This window comes from Oncorhynchus masou, chromosome 9, assembly GCF_036934945.1.
Source record: "Oncorhynchus masou masou isolate Uvic2021 chromosome 9, UVic_Omas_1.1, whole genome shotgun sequence".
NCBI classification, from domain to species: domain Eukaryota; kingdom Metazoa; phylum Chordata; class Actinopteri; order Salmoniformes; family Salmonidae; genus Oncorhynchus; species Oncorhynchus masou.
Genome location: NC_088220.1, coordinates 47,224,315 through 47,242,261, shown reverse-complemented (window position 1 = coordinate 47,242,261; position 17,947 = coordinate 47,224,315). Strand labels below are relative to the sequence as shown.

At 43.6% G+C, this 17,947-nt stretch overlaps 1 protein-coding gene across 1 annotated transcript in view; it reads right to left on the bottom strand.

Annotated features, from left to right (window-relative positions):
- Positions 1–17,947, bottom strand: part of grik4 (glutamate receptor, ionotropic, kainate 4) — a 224,476-nt gene that overhangs the window by 111,904 nt on the left and 94,625 nt on the right. Inside the window, exons 4-5 of the mRNA XM_064974177.1 lie at positions 13,276–13,441; positions 3,160–3,338 (exon numbers count right to left, since the gene is read on the bottom strand). Coding sequence (XP_064830249.1) covers positions 3,160–3,338; positions 13,276–13,441 — 345 coding nt within the window. The remainder of the gene's footprint in view (positions 1–3,159; positions 3,339–13,275; positions 13,442–17,947) is intronic.

Below are 17,947 nucleotides of genomic sequence, written 5' to 3'. Positions count from 1 at the left end.
AATTTTCTATGGGATTGAGGTCAGGGCTTTGTGATGGCCAATCCAATACCGTGACTTTGTTGTCCTTAAGCCAGTTTGCCACAACTTTGGAAGTATGCTTGGGGTCATTGTCCATTTGGAAGACCCATTTGCGACCAAGCCTTAACTTCCTGACGGATGTCTTGAGATGTTGCTTCAATATATCCACATAGTTTTCCTGCCTCATGATTTCATTTATTTTGTGAAATGCACTCGTCCCTCCTGCAGCAAAGCAGCCCCACAACATGATGCTGTCACCCCGTGCTTCATGGATGGGATGGTGTTCTTTGGCTTGCAAGCCTCCCCCTTTTTCCTCCAAACATAACGATGGTCATTATGGCCAAACAGTTCTATTTTGTTTCATCAGACCAGAGGACATTTCTCCAAAAAGTACGATCTTTGTCCCCATGTGCAGTTGCAAACCGTAGTCTGGCTTTTTTATGGCGGTTTTGGAGCAGTCGATATAGGACTCGTTTTTCTGTGGATATAGACACTTTTGTACCTGTTTCCTCCAGCATCTTCACAAGGTCCTGTGCTGTTGTTCTGGGATTGATTTGCACTTTTCACACCAAAGTGTATTTAAGAGACAGAACGCATCTCCTTCCTGAGCGGTATGATGGCTGCGTGGTCTCATGGTGTTTATTCTTGCGTACTATTGGTTGTACAGATGAATGTGGTACCTTCAGGCGTTTGGAAATTGCTCCCAAGGAAGAACCAGACTTGGCTGATTTCTTTAGATTTTCCCATGATGTCAAGCAAGGAGGCACTGAGTTTGAGGGTAGGCCTTGAAATACATCCACCGATACACCACCAATTGATGTCAATTAGCCCATCAGAACCTTCTAAAGCCATGACATCATTTTGTGGAATTTTCCAAGCTGTTTAAAGGCACAGTCAACTTAGTGTATGTAAACTTGTGACCCACTGGAATTGTGATACAGTGAATTATAAGTGAAATAATCTGTCTGTAAACAATTGTTGGAAAAATTACTTGTGTCATGCACAAAGTAGATGTTCTAACCGGCGTGCCAAAACTATAGTTTGCTAACAAGACATTTGTGGAGTGGTTGAAAAAAGAGTTTTAATGACTACAACCTAACTGTATGTAAACTTCGACTTCAACTGTAGCTAGCTACATCTATGGGCCTTTATGTTTTTCTTTTGTGCTTAAAAATGTAGTATTCTTTATGTCATATATGTATTGGATAACGACACAATCATTTTGGCTTTTTTAGGCTTGGGCACATAAAATGTCTTTAATGTATGGCCCAACAGGCTTGAATTTTCATCAAATCCAGACATAGGCTATTTCCTGTATATGCTTTATATGTTTTTGAACGACACTTACGGTTTTGGGGCGAAATACCGAGTTACCCGGGAGAAAAGTCATTTTTTTCTCTGGATGGAACATTTGTAAAACACAGGGAAAATATTCAACCCTATCATGCACCCAATGCTATCTCTCTCTGTCTCGCTGTCTCTTTTGTCCGTCTCTCTCTCTCTCTCCATTTTGCTTTAGTCATTGTCTCCTTCACCGCAGCCATGCATCCAATCTCTATGTTATAATTACAACACAGCCATATGCTGCAAGCTGCCCTTCACCCGTGTATCTGTCACCTTTAGATCTAATCATAGCTCTTTAGAAGGGATAGCAGGAGTCTTGTCCTATCACGCAAAGTTCATGTCGGTGTCGGGAAGAACTCTGCCAAGCTACAGTGTTCTATTTTGTTGCTTTAATTGCTAACTTCTCTGTTCACTTCAGGTATGGTTATATTAGTGGAAACAGACATCATTGAAAGGTCATATTGACAGTTTACTGTGACGAGTAGTCATATCTGATATGAGCGTCCAATTAGATGTTATTATATTACGTGTGTCAGACGAGCTCTTCACAGCTGAGAGGATGTAGCTTAGTGGTAGAGCGCATGCTTTGTATGCATGAGGCCCAGGGTTCAATCATTGACATTGAGCTGCCAATCTCAGCTGGCAATTTTACAGGGCAACAGGTAGTCTAATGCTTAGAGCATTGGGCCAGTAACTGAAAGGTTGCAACTTCTAATCCCTGAGCTGACATTATGAAAAATCTATCGACGTGCCCTTGAGCAAGGCATTTAAATCTGATTGCTCCAGGGTTTCTGTTGATAATGGCAGACCCTGGCTGTGTCTCGGGAGATTGTGGATACGCAAAAAAAAAACCACATAAATAATAGAACACATATAAGCACCCACCAAATGACTATTTTCTTTATAAGCACACAATATATAACTTCATGAGTGATAAATGCCTTCAATAGAAAGAATAAATAGCTCAAAAAGAGTTCATCATTCCATGATTGAATTATAGGTTATTTTATCAACAAAGAAAGCCGTTGCTACCAACAGATCTACCATCAGTCTGTAAATTGTCAAAAAGGGAAAATAAAAATCGTAATAAACCGAGGTCACGTCTATTCTCTTTTATACTCGAGCAATATTAATGAGAGTTTCTGATGTTTCGGATTGTATTTGTTATAAATATGAACAATTTACACATATTAAGAATGCGCGGCTGACCCTTTCCGTAGTTGTTCTAGTCTTACAAAAACGAATCAAATGAATGTACATCTCCGTTGTTAATGAACGAGCGCAGAACAGAACATGATTTACATCTCAAGTCTGTCACTTGAAGGAAAATGCACTGTCTGACTAGACCTTTTTCTTAGAAAGCTAATTGCATTGGTTTTCATTTCTCACTTCTAGCATTGGTTATCATTTCTCATCTCTACTGTACTCTAGCGGTTTAAGTGCTAAGCCCAAGGGCACTCAACAACCTCCTCTAGTTGCATTTGCACACCACTCAAGTCTCCAAATATGGCGTCACAGATATGCCATGGTTTATTCATGGTAGTAAGTCTATGTACAGGAGAACAGATCGGTCTCTCGGTATTGGATGTTTCAAGTTAACATTCATTCAGTCCAACACTCATTCACTAGCAAGTGATTCAGCTTGTAGCTTGTTAAATTATATTCAATATCAACCTTGATGCTGAACTTTATCTTAGCATTGACATATAGATGGTGAGAATTTGTTTTTGCATCATCCGCTACTGCTGAGATGTCTAAGAACATCGGGAAAGAGCTCACTGTGACAGACAGACTCACCCTTTCCAAAATTATGTGGGACATTGTTGCGTTAGCATCCACAATGATTGTGGCAGTCTTATCATCGCGGATCTCCTTGAGAAGGGGTGTGGGATCCTGGCTGTCATCCAGCATGCGAACCGATAGTGTCTCCTTGGAGATGAGGAACTGGCGTAACAGTCTCTCCAGATTTAATAAGCCTGTGGGGACAGGGACGAAGACAGTGATATTATTATGAGCAGGTAGACAGTTAATCTCCTAAAGGTAATGAATTTCTGGGTATTAAAGTCACATTTCTGAGAACTAGCACTCAATTGAATGAGTTAAAAATACAAAGACATTATTTTGTGTGAGAAACACCATATTCATAAAAATAAAACATACATTTTTATGCCTTGTTTGTCAATAACACGGTCATTAAAATCCTTAACACCTAAAATAATTTGTACGATGACCTGTAATAACGTCTAATTGTAAATAAATGAATTGCTAGGTGCTATTCTTAAACACCACCTCCAGCATTTAGTTCCCAGGACCGCATTAAAGAGATTAGATATGGGTTCATTATAAGTGAGGTAATGAATATGTTTCCAGTGGCACTTTATTGAAACTTGTAATACAATTACAATACAATGGATACAAAGCCTTAATCATAGCTGAAAAATTAATTTTTGATATAATCCCTTGGCTGATGGTTTTTCCGCTTTTAGTTATGTTATACAGTTGAAGTCGTAAGTTTACATACACCTTAGCCCAGTGGTTCTTAACCTTGTTGGAGGTACTGAACCCCACCAGTTTCATATGCGCATTCACCGAACCCTTCTGAATTGGAAAAATAAAACATAGGTATATATTTGACTGGTGCACAAACTGAACCGTGCATCAACATCACTGTGTTCAAAGAACAAAATAATCAAAACATGATTTTCACACAAAAATACAAACATAATAATGAATATTTACAGCAAATCAGTGTGACTTCTGCTGTTGCCTTTCAGAGACCAGTTCAGAAATGCGCGGCTTCACCTTGGTAAGTGCCACTCTCATGTCATTTTCGCAACAAAGTCTGTTCCTTTTCTTCGTTTTTATGTCCAGCATCCTCGAAAAGGATTGCTCGCAAAGATATGTTGTTACAAACGGTATGAAAATCTCCAGAGCTTTCTTAGCAATAACAGGGTACGTTACCATTTGTTGACACCAAAACGTTGAAAGCGTTGTTGTTCTGAAGAGTTGCTGTTGAACCTGGCTCTGCTGAATTTCAATGATTTCATTGAGGTATTCATCATTGACATCTGTTGTCTCAACACTAAACGTGAACGGCTGTCTCACCCATGCTTGATATGACTCTCTTGTAGGGAAGTATCTGTTGAGAGACTTTGCAAGCTCATCTAAGTGCGTGGCATTTGCTTACTTCAGTTCCGCGGGTACAGAAATGTCTCCGATTCCAGATACATCTTCGATCTTACTTACACAGTCGTCCAGGTTATTGTTCTCTGTCCGTCATTTCCATAACGGTAGTTTTTTTTGAAAAGCCTTCAGGTTTTCCTCCGCTTCGATGATGTTGACTCCACCTCCCTGCATCTTTTGATTGAGATGATTGAGAGCTGCGAAGATATCGGCCATGTACGCTAAAATGAGAATGAACTCAGAATTTTTAAGCAATCTGCATGACAATGTTGGTGCTCTTGCAAAAACAGGGCTAATTCCACACGCACGGCAAAAACACGATTCAGCACCTGTCCCGGGGATTAGAATGGTACAGAAGTACCTCGAATTCAGAGCCCATTTCTTTACACAGCTCACTGAAGATGCGATGCCGCAGAGCACTAGTTTGCGCATTCCACTACCATTTTTAATACTTCTGCCAGTTTTGGAGGCAAGGTTTTTGTTGCCAACGCATGCCTGTGCAGAATATAATGCGTAACAATGATGTGTGGTGCATCGGCTTTCACTAGCGCACCAAAACCAGACTTTCTTCCCAGCATGACTGGAGCTCAGTCCGAACAAACTGCAGAAACCATATCCCACGAAAGATTGTTGTCTTTGAAGAAGTCATCCACAAATTTCTTCACATCGGCTGCCTTAGTTGTTGTTGTAAGAGGCTTACAGCATAAAAAAATCTTCCTTTATCACGTCGTCTTTCACATGGCGCACGAATACAGCAAGATGGCTTAGATTGGAAACGTCTGTGGTCTCGTCGAGTTGAAGGCTGAATTTTGCCGGGCTTGAAATCAGATCTGCAACTACTTGAGCCAAGATGTCTTTGCTCATGTCCTCCATTCTGTCGCTGATGGTGTCATTTGAAAGAGGAATTTGGGATAACTTAACTTCAGCCTCTTTTCCCAGCATGATATTCGCCATCTTCAACACAGCTGGTTTTATGAGTGTTTCACCAATGGTGTGCTTTGCGATCAGGTAAGCAACTTCATACGATTCTGTGAGGATCGGTTTGTTGATGGGTACAAAGCCGAGAACAGGCAGAGTAGCCTTTTCATCGAATCTGGCTCTCTTCACCTTGAATTCAGCGAGCGTTGTGTTCTTGTATTTTCCATCTCCATGCAGCTTAAGGAAGTGTTCTCTTAGTTTTGCCGGTGCTAGACTAGAATTACTCAACTTGGCATTGCAAATCATGTAGTTAGGACAGTGACTCCCATCACATTCCGTTATACATGTGAATCCATATTGTACATATTCATCTGACCACTTTCTTTTTTTGCTCGACATAGTAAGTATGAAGGGATTAAAATATTAAGAAAGAAATCACAAGACGTACCATCACGACAGTCACAAGTCGACTACTGAGCGCACCAAATTCGCTGCAGCACAGATAGGCCAAGCGATGTAGCGTGATCACCTGCAGCCAATGATGGCCAAGCGGAGCGTGTCATCACGAATCATATGAATCGCATGTGTGTCTTGACCTCTGCCGAACCCCTGGGGTTCGATCGAACCCAGGTTAAGAACCACTGTCTTAGCCAAATACATTTAAACTCCGTTTTTCACAATTCCTGACATTTAATCTTAGTAAAAATTCCCTGTCTTAATTAGAATTACCATTTTATTTTAAGAATGTGAACTGTCAGAATAATAGATTTTATTTCTTTCATCACATTCCCAGTGGGTCAGAAGTTTCCATACACTCAATTAGAATTTGGTAGCAATGCCTTTAAATTGTTTAACTTGGGTCAAACCTTTCAGGTAGCCTTCCACAAGCTTCTCACAATAAGTTGGTTGAATTTTGGCACATTCCTCCTGACAGAGCTGGTGTAACTGCGTCAGGTTAGTAGGCCTCCTTGCTCGCACACGGTTTTTCAGTTCTGCCCACAAATGTTCTTTAGGATGAGGTCAAGGCTTTGTGATGGCCACTCCAATACCTGACTTTGTTGTCCTGAAGACATTTTGCCACAACTTTGGAAGTATGCTTGGGTTCATTGTCCATTTGGAAGACACATTTGTGACCAAGCTTTAACTTCTTGACTGATGTCTTGAGATGTTGCTTCAATATATCCATATCATTTTCCATCCTCACGATGCCATCTATTTTGTGAAGTGCACCAGTCCCTCCTGCAGCAAAGCACCCCCACAAAATGAAGCTGCCACCCCCGTGCTTCATGGATGGGATGGTGTTCTTCGGCTTTGGTCTCCTGCAAACATAACAATGGTCATTATGGCCAAACAGGTCTATTTTGTTTCATCAGACCAGAGGATATGTCCCCAGGTGCAGTTGCAAAGCGTAGTCTGGCTTGTTTATGGCGGTTTTGGAGCAGCGGCTTCTTCCTTGCTGAGCGGCTTTTCAGGTTATGTCGATATAGGACTCGTTTTACTGTGGATATAGATACTTTTGTACCTGTTTCCTCCAGCATCTTCACAAGGTCCTTTGCTGTTGTTCTGGGATTGATTTGCACTTTTCACACCAAAGTATAGTTTATCTCTAGGAGACAGAATGCATCTCCTTCCTGAGCGGTATGACGGCCGCGTGGTCCCATGGTGTTTATTCTTGCGTACTATTGTTTGTACAGATGAACGCGGTACCTTCAGGTGTTTGGAAATTGCTCCCAAGGATAAACCAGACTTGTGGAGGTCTACAATTCTTTTTCTGAGGTCTTGGCTGATTTCTTTAGATTTTCCCATGATGTCAAGCAAAGAGGCACTGCGTTTGAAGGTAGGGCTTGAAATACATCCACAGGTACACCTCCAATTGACTCAAATTATGTAAATTAGCCTATCAGAAGCTTCTAAAGGCATGACATAATTTTCAGGAATTTTCCAAGCTGTTTAAAGGCACAGTCAACTTAGTGTATGTAAACTTCTGACCCACTGGAATTGTGATGCAGTGAATTATACGTGAAATAATCTGTCTGGAAACAATTGTTGGAAAAATGACTTGTGTCATGCACAAAGTAGATGTCCTAACCACCTTGTCAAAACGATAGTTTGCTAATAAGACATTTGTGGAGTGGTTGAAAAACGAGTTTTAATGACTCCAACCTATGTGTATGTAGATGTCCGACTTCAACTGTATGTTTCCAGTGGCACTTGACTGAAACTATGCATTCATGGGAGTCAAGACATACAATATATTATTATATTACTGAGACTAGCATTGATTATAGTAAAAAAACATTTACATATAATCAATGTTTTCTTATTTTGGTTACATGCAGCAGCAGCTGCTCTTAAAGCACTATGTGTCCCTACTCATTGAATCCTAATGCCTTCAACGGTTTGTCTAGAAAAGCAAATCATCAGCAATGATGCCTGTCTGCTCTGAGACTATCAGCTCTGTTACCTGTTGAGTTAGTCAGCATAACTGTGATGAGGCTTAAAAACCTGCTCAATCTCCATAGCCTGTTTGCATGGCATCACATGCCAATTTCACATTTCGTACATTACACTAGACCGCACACTTCGCTGCACAGAGTCCACAGCAGGAGTTGCCCCTCCTATCGTTCCCTTTCATTCAGCCAGTGGAGAGGCAATCTCAGGAGAGACCCGTTTAGTGTTCAAGCTGTGCACGATTCAAAGCAACGGAAATAAAATGTGGGCGTGTACATTTTCATTTCACAATAACTTTTGTGGCCCTGACCTATGTTGCACCTATTCTGGCAGCCATGTCGCTTCCACGTTTCAGGCTGTTGAACCCATGCTAGAACATCATTATGCTAAAACGGGGAGGCACTGTTTCTCGGTTAGCCGTGGAAAAAAGGGAGACCCTGGAAGGTTAGAGACGTGTGAAGTCTGTTGTCTTTGTGGAGGCTGTGCTGCTGCTGCCTGCAGCAGTCGGTGTGTGATATTGCCATGTGGTGTGCCTCATTAACACGGGCCACACATACTGTAGCTCTGCCTGGCGCTGCCTCTCAGGCAAACAGATAAAGGCAGGGCCTGCCACTCACTCTGGGCAGCCAGTCATTTCCCTCTTTCACAGGCCGTCACATTTCACTAGGCTCTCACAAAGCCCCGACTCTCATCTACCTTCCTGCACTCAGTGCCTCTATGCAAATACACTGCTCAGCCAGGACCAATGACAGGTTCATGCCAGTGTCACAGCTCCCAACTGGCTGCACCCTTGTCTGTTGAACTGGGCTGCTGGACTCCTGCAGTCTGGGAACCCTGTACTGTACAACCAAATGGGTGCAGTCTGCAGAATTTCATGGCATTTCACAGGACAAGATGGATCTACTTTTTAAACAGGCCGAACCTAAATTACTATGATAAATCGGGTGATACAATCGATTGACGGGCGGATGGAAGAGAGTTCAATTGCTTCAATGTAGTTTTCCCTCCAGGCCAGCAGCATTCGTTAACTAGAGTGCTTGGGATAGGACATGCGCTAATGTCTAGGCATTCGTAGCGTGTCAGTACATGAACTTATCCTAACCTGAATATAACCACACAGGTCAAAAAGTCGATAGTCTATCACTCTCTCTTATATAAACAGTTCAGCGTGTCAGTAGCGCTTGTTAATGGACAAGGACGGGGAGTTTGGGATGTTGTGGGTCTGAGTGATCCTTTCTCATCATTCCCCGTTGAAAGGGAACTTTCTTCCATCTTTCATCCTGGTAGACGAGCAGACAGCCGACCAGGGCTCTCCTCTGCTTTGTTCTCATTAGACACCAAAGCGAGAAAAAAGATAAAGAGAAGAACCCCCCTCCAGAACCACACATCAAAATCCCATTACGCTGCGTATTGCATCAAATTAATGTCTTTGGGCAGGGAAAAGGAAGGGGAAACATAGAAGAAAAACCAGGGAGAGCCAATGGAGGAAGCGCACTCTCATCCCTCTGTTTAAGAGCATTTGGTGGAGCCATCTTTTCTCCACAGTTTCCTCACTCACTGCTCTCTTTCAGTAGGGAGGAAGTGCAACAGAACTGACAGCACAGCAACTATTTATTCTGATGGGGACATTTACGGTGGGCTGACGTCTGCTGTTACTGGAGCTGTAAATATATCATAATCCGTATTGAAACTTTCTTTGAATGTCATCACGTCGGGAGGATTGCTCAGCTTGATCCCCGGACAACAAACAACAAAAAGTAATTGCCGCTACCAGCTAAATCATTTCATCACCCCAGTTAACCGGTCTGTCTTCCCAAAGAGTGTATTGATCCAGCTCTCTCTGGAGACAGAGACATTCTTGATCAACTTTAATTACAGGTTATTCATGACATTTTCAGAGCAGCAAGTCGTATCGTTGAGCAAACATATCCTATAATCGTTCCGCTCCAAGGAGACACAAACGTCTACCTTGACAGTTGTGTGCCTTTAAAACCTGTTGATGAGTCTATCTTCTCTCAATAAAAAAACCCATCATGAGTTGGTTGCCGAGGTGCATGTCATCAGAGAAGTCAATTCAGGTGATTTTAACATTCAAAAGGTACTACTATTTGCTTTTCTTCCAGCTCATTCAATTCAGACGATAAAATGCTACGTTAGGTGATAGCGGATTCATAACATAAGCTGTATTGTTGACCAGCATGCCCTCCCCTGCCCAAGAAGTAGAGTGTGGGTGATCGGTCCCCTCCCACCCTCCCGCTACCTGCCAGCTGACCTCCCATGCACAAATCTCCCTGTTAACAAAGTGCTCCACTTTCCCACACAGTCCTCCTCCACCCCTGCGGCTAGGCTCTCTATGTCCAACTGTACTACTCCATGAGTGCGGTGAATCCACACACAACCACATGGCCATCGATAGCGGTAGGCAGGTTAGCTAGATCAATGGGTTTCCTTCTTTGCGCTACCTGTGCCTTTGGGTGGGCCTCTCTCTCTGTGTCTTTCTCTCTCTCTCTCGCTCTCTCTCTCAGCCAGGAAGCCAGGGTCAGGCTGGGAAATATTCATGGCTCAGCCACGCTCTATTAGGCTGTCACCGGCCGCGGTGATTAATGAGCCCAGCGTCGACCGTCTTGGGGCCTCTGCCAGCCAGCAAACGGTACCGTGGCTATTGCTACAACAGCACATTGCAGAGCCCAAGCCATAACGGGTATTTTACAGTGGCGCTGCAGAAGGGTCACATGGCAGAGCAATCACTCTGCCTCCGCTCCCCACGTGCAATTCCAGTAGTAAGGTTAGATTCAATCAGCTAAAGTGACTAGCATCCTTGTCATTGACGAGGAAGAGAAGGGCCATGCTCCCCATGCCTTATCGATTCCCCCTTAGCCCACACGGACACAGACAGGAGCTCAGACAGAGACATACAGAAAGGAAACCGCCATACTAAAGTTTGAGGTTTCTGTCTCACACAGCTTGTAGATGGTGAGATCGCCGCCCTTCATGGGTATGTCGATAATTCACAGCATTTCACTCTTGCGAGGCACGGAACTGACATGTGTCTTTGGGCTAATTACCAACATCGTTTGATGAGCTCTCAAATGAACGACAGATTGAAAGGAGCACGCTTAAACACCCAGTGGAAAATAACAACTAATTATCTAGTTTTGACACTGGCAGTCATTGTCAATAATCAAAGTCCATGCAGTTCCGAGTCATTAATGTCTTTAGCCTTTGGTGGGCGTTTAATTTTCCTTCTTCCCTCTTTTCTTCCTTGTTATCTCTGTTTCTCGGGTAACACCTCAGTCTAACTGGCTTGGATGAGCACAAACGTCAACCATTCTTTTCTGAAGTTGGTTGGGAGAGTTGAATGAGGGGTGGGGTTGATGGTGGGGAGAGAGTGGGCTGGGGGGCTCGTGCCAGCTGAGAGCACCTCGGTTCTAATCGAGAGCAGAAATCCAGTCCGCCACACTTCAAAGCCCTAAGCTGATTAAGGTGAAAGTTGGCCTGAAGCAGATGACATCAATGTGACTTTGTACGGGCACTTGTAATTACTGATTCCTGTACGGAGAAGGGAGGAAACAGACTGGGATTTACTCTTCCATACTTATTGTCACACTGGAATAAAAGAGAAAGATGCATTAATGGCCTACGTGAAAAGCAAAGTAATTTGCCTGCGTTTTGCCAGATGATGACTCATTGTGGGGGGAAGAATTATGAGAGTAAAAGAGTAGAATTTAAGAGTAAATGCATTGGGGTTATACATAGGCTTGAGTGTGGGTGTATCCACTGAAGGGTGATTCTGATTGACGGTAGGTGGGGGCGGTACCTCCTGTATAAACACAATGCACAATGCAGACATCGGATTGACCATGCAGCACAAAGCAGCCCTCTGTCCCACCAATTGTGCACATGCACGTTTCATTACCTCATCTTGTGAATTGTTTGCATTTGATTGTTAGTGTAGCCTATTTCAATTCCCCATTACATATATCACCAGTAGTATATTTACCGTTAATTCCTATCATTTCTAATCTTTGTTTGGTTATGATCATTTCTGTTTAATGCATTCAATGTATTATTATTCCAGTCTTACCGTTCTCATTGTTGGAGTGGACACATTGGTTGCAGAGCGCACAACCTATGCTACACTTGTGAGAAACACGTTTTAGTTTACATCATTACATTTAGGAGTTTTGTCAATTCAATTTAGTCATTGTCTTTTATTTGTAGTGCTCCTGTCAATGTTGGGGACGCACACCTGATTACGCATAGACGTATACAGGCCTATAAGCTACCTGGCCTGCGTGCAAATATGAGCGTATAAATGTGACCATTTGGGGATCTGATAGTAATTCTGATTGGCTTAATGATTCCCTAATGAGCAGCGCAGCTTCTCAAAGTACGTTTTTTCCCCCACCTCAAACAGTCTGTTTTTACAACATTTGAGAAATCTTTCCAGCTCTCTCCCTTTTGATAACCACTCAAAGTGAAAGGGAAAATGTCATTCTCTGATCCAGTGGAAACGTCATAAAATATGCCTACCCACCCGATTACTTCTTATCAGCGCTTGACTTGGACTGAAACAGATTCCGGAACTCATTTTGGGTGCTGGTACTGTTTATATTTATACTCCACAATATTTTTGAGCTACAGACTGGGGCGAAGGTTCACCTTCTAACAGGTCGACAACCCTAAGCACACAGCCAAGACAATGCAGGCGTGGTTCTGGTCGAGCCAGAGCTCGGACTTGAACCCGATCGAACGTCTCTGGAGAGACCTGAAAATAGCTGTGCAGTAACACTCCCCATCCAACCTGACAGAGCTTGAGAGGATCTGCAGAGAACAATGGGAGAAACTCCCCAAATACATGTTTGCCAAGCTTGTAGCGTCATACCCAAGAAGACTCAAGTCTGTAATCGCCATATAAGGGGCTTCAACAAAGTACTGATTAAAGGGTCTGAATACTTATGTAAATGTGATATTTGACTAACTGTTTTTGCTTTGTCATTATGGGGTATTGTGTGTAGATTGATGAGGGGGAAAATGGTTTAATCAATTAAAGAATAAGGCTGTAACGTAACAAAATGTGGAAAAAGTAAAGGGGTCTGATCACTTTTCAAATGCACTGTATGGAACAATACACCTTTAAAAGTTTCGACCAATCGATTGGTTGAAAGAACAAACGACTTTCGGAGAGTCAAGATTTCTTTAGTCGGGGCCAGCCCTAGTGCATGTGCACATGCATGAATATGCACCCATGTGTGCAAGCTCACGTGTGTGCACATGCAAAAATTCGGGTGCACATGCAAATGGAATGTGTGTATATGGTACAAATAACAACAAAGAGCTAGTGGTGCGTGACCCACTCACAGTCGGCCTGGGCACAGATGAGGCAGGCTGTAGTGCTGTTGAAAAAGGTGAGCAGGCCAGCCACGGCCAGGCTGATGTCTGTGTTGGTGGGGCGCAGGTCTAGGGTGGTGAAGCGGGGGAACTGAACCTTCAGAATGTCCTCAGGGGCCACTTTCACATAGGGCACCTACAGACAGACAGAGAGAGACAGAGAGACAGAGAGACAGAGAGACAGAGAGACAGAGAGACAGAGAGACAGAGAGAGAGAGAGAGAAGGTTCTGGATGAATAATTAAAGTACCAAAGGCATGTCTACAAAGAGATCAAGAGTTTTTAAAGCACCGTTAGCTCTTGCTGTATGTGAATATGGTGTAAACATACAGCATGATTCTGACAAAACCAAAGCATTGCTAGAGGAGATGTTTGTTGAGCAGTTACAATACTTTGGCAAAGTACAAAAAAAACAAGTGTTCATTATATTCTCATCAGGCTAAATAGAACCATCTTATATCTGATAAACTAATAAAACATATTAGAATAATTCAAGAACTCCCTCACAGATGCCTAATAAACTAACTATAGCTCCTGGGCTCAATTAAATAAAGAACAGTTAATACACTGAGTGTACAAAACATTAAGAACAGTTTCCTAATATTGAGTTGTATCCCCCCTTTTGCCCTCAGAACAGCCTCAATTCGTCTTTACAAGGTGATGAAAGCGTTCCACGGGTATGCTGGCCCATGTTGACGCTAATTCTTCCCACAGCTTTGTCAAGTTGGCTGGCTGTCCTTTGGGTGGTGGACCATTCAGTTGAAACACACGGGAAACTGTTGAGCGTAAAAAACTCAGCAGCGTTGTTCTTAATGTTGTGTACACTCAGGGTATATTGAGTGTGGAGAAAAGTAGACCTGTTCACAGGCAGTGACGTCAAAGAAATGAGTCCCAAGCGTTAAGTTAAAAACACAAAACTCTGATAAGAATCTGTAGGAGACGAAAAATCTCCTATCACTAAAACTTCTTGAAACGTTCAGGGATGTTTAGCAATGATTGGGCGTCTGTTTTCACAGCTGGTGTATGATGTGTTGAATAAATTGCAGCCGTTTGTTCAGTGTCCCTGCTGTGGATCCAGTCACAACAAGTCTTCAGTTCTGTAAGAGGATAAACACAAATGTGCAGAGAGACTATGGAGATGCTTTGTAAGTCCAACCCCCCCTCGCTCTCAACTTCCAAAGTTATGGCAAACATAGCTTACACCTGTACCCTACCTGCAAAAGAAAACTAAATTGCAAACTCCCCCCACTATCTCTGTCCCCACTTGCTCCTGTCTTCCAGAAGCGATTGAATCCATCTCTCTTTTCATTCGCTATCTACTGAGGTGTGGATGGATGCACCCGGGCTGATGGCAGCAGGCTGTGGGGTGTCTGGGAACGCAATACGGCGGGTGATTCGGTGGCTAGCGAATGGGGGCAACGCAGTGGGCTTGAAGGGGAACCCGGAAGGATGTCACAAGAAAAGCCTCTTCATCACAGCAGATTGCCTGCCTGCGCAGTGCCGCATGCCCATACATCGCTCTCTCTATGCCCCTGTATCCCCAATTGGTTTTCAATCCCTGCCCATCAGGGTGTAATGGAGTCCCCGGGAAGAATGGATGGATGGAGCACGATCTTTTCCTGACAGGCGGCGGCTGTGGTGCCAAAAAATGTGATTCTCTCCTCCTGAGGAGCTGTGAAACATGGATAATGGCCGAGCCACACTGGGGAAATGCAACCACTCCACAACTCCCCACTCCTCCATCCCCTCTGCCCTTCTCGCAGCATGGACCACAGAGTGTTATCGTCGTGCCCCTTTCTGTTCAAGAGGCTTTCTGCTCTGGTAGCTTTGCTGTGAGGCAGTGGGGTTTGAAGAGAAGAGAGAAGACATCCATTGGCCCATTGGTGAATACTTTTAGTGATATGTTGGCTCAATGAAGGAATTATTTGTCTACCAAAGCATGAGACCACCGCAAAGAAGCCTGCTAAACTGACATAAGGCCTAGCCCAGTAGCTCTTCGGTGATCAGTATGAATAAAACAATGAATAAAACAATGGATCAGAGTACAAAATATAAATGCATCAGGAAGAAAAAGGATCATCTTTGGTTGCAGTGAGCTCATAGAAGACGTTTAACTCATAGAACAAATCAAATGTTCAAACAGTTCATTGAGAGGTGCTCATCGTCAGGAACAACAATGCAGATGGTTTAAGTACATATGAGCTGCAATGAGCTGAAATAGAAGTTCTGTACAAACCATGACGGCGACTGCCACCGACACAATGTTGTAATGTCAAGGGTTCCTGTCTGGGAGACGGGGGAGCTCGTGCAGGGGGTAAAGTGAGTCATGGTCACCCTGCTTTGATGAGTCATTTTCCTCCATGTAACCTCCTCCTCCAGTTGGCTCTGTAAAAACCTCTTAACGTCACTCCATTATTGCGGGGATGACTTCTTCAAACAAACTTCCGTAAAACAGGTATATAGATAGCACTCTTACTGCCGTCTTACTGACAAAGGTTTCATACGCAAATAAATCACATTGACCCATATAGATATATATGACTGTTTCGGGAATAATAGGATATTATGCAGTGAAATAGCCTGTATACAAGTACCATCCTCTGACAGATAATTCGCAGCAATGCAATCGCATGACACTTAAACCCCAATACGTCTCTCAGAGCGTGGTCTATGCGGCAGTCAGATGCAGTACTGTCTGGAGAGGTGGAGACTGAGGGGAAGGTTGCTTGTGTATTAGAGATTTTGGTTGTGTGTGTGCTCCTGCCGTGTGACAGTGGCTGTCAGTGAGCGCAGACAGAGAGAGGCCTGACAGCTGTTTAATGAGAGAGATCCGCACAGGACACTGAAGTGAGACAGCGAGCCAGAGAGCAGGGCTAACTAGCAAACCTGGCGCTATCCACAGGTGCGATGGGAACACACTGGAACACCTGCGTTATGCACCATGAACACCTTCATATTGCTACCGTATCACAAACATGGCCTTGCCCCTGACTGGTTGGTGCCGCATTCACACACGACTCCTCTATTACAGTGGATTCATTGTGGCATCCCCATAGATCAGGATTGTTATTTTCAATGGTTACGACAGGTGTCATAATGCCGGGAGGAGACGGGAGTGACTACATCCTTTGGGCTGTTTATGTGGAAAGGCAAGCCCTTTGGTTAATTTTGTGATGTTTGGTAATTTTGTGATGCTTGGTGACCTCACCCGCAATCATTTACTCATCTATCTTGATGGCATTATTGTCTTCTGAAAAGACTGGTAATGCTATATAAGCCTGATGATGCATTGCTCACGTACAGTACAACCACAGACCGCTAACTCCTGAACCAAGCTAAAGCAAAACACGAAAATGCATTATTCTGGATATGTCGGTTATGGCGTTCTGAGAATACGCACATTTTTTTTATTTTATTGTTGGGCTACTTTGTTGTCACCTAAAACAATGTTCTTGTTCCACAAAAAGGACCGAGAAAAACAATATGTTTGGTTGAGGTAATCTCCAAATCAAATCAAATTTAATTAGTCACATGCGCCAAATAGAACAAGTGTAGAGCTTACAGTGAAATGCCTACTTACAAGCCCTTAACCAATGATGCAGTTTTAAGAAAAATACACACAAAAAAAACATTTGAAATGAAAGAAACAAATAATTAAAGAGCAGCGGTAAAATAACAATAGCGAAGCTATATACAGGGGGTACCGGTACAGAGTCAATGTGCAGGGGCACCGGTTAGTCGAGGTAATTGAGGTAATATGTACATGTAGGTAGAGTTATTAAAGCAACTATGCATAGATAACAACAGAGAGTAGCAGCGGTGTAAAAGAGGTGGGGGCAACGCAAATAGTCTGCGTAGCCCTTTGGTTAGCTGTACAGGGGTCTTATGGCTTGGGAGTAGAAGCTGTTTAGAAGCCTCTTGGACATAGACTTCCGTGCGGTAGAAGAGAGAACAGTCTATGACTAGGGTGGCTGGAGTCTTTGACAATTTTTAGGGCCTTCCTCTGACACTGCCTGGTATAGAGGTCCTGGATGGCAGGAAGCTTGGTCCAAGTGATGTACTGGGCCGTACACACTACCCTCTGTAGTGCCTTGCGGTTGGAGGCCGAGCAGATGCCATAATAGGCAGTGATGCAACCCATCAGGATGCTCTCTATGGTGCAGCTGTAGGACCTTTTGAGGATCTGAGGAACCATGCTTAATCTGTTCAGTCTCCTGAGGGGGAATAGGTTTGTTCTGCCCTCTTCACAACTGTCTTGTGTGCTTGGACCATGGTGATGTGGACACCAAGGAACTTGAAGCTCTCAACCTCGTCCACTACAGCCCCGTCGATGAGAATGGGGGCATGCTCGGTCCTCCATTTCCTGTAGTCCACAATAATCTAGTCTTGATCACGTTGAGGGAGAGGTTGTTGTCCTTGCACCACATGGCCAGGTCTCTGACCTGCTCCCTATAGGCTGTCTCGTCATTGTTGGTGATTGTCATTGTTGGTGATCAGGCCTACCACTGTCATCGGCAAACTTAATGATGGTGTTGGAGTCGTGCCTGGCCATGCAGTCATGAGTGAACAGGTAGTACAGGAGGGGACGGAGCACGCACCCCTGAGGGGCTCCCGTGTTGAGGATCATCGTGGCGGATGTGTTG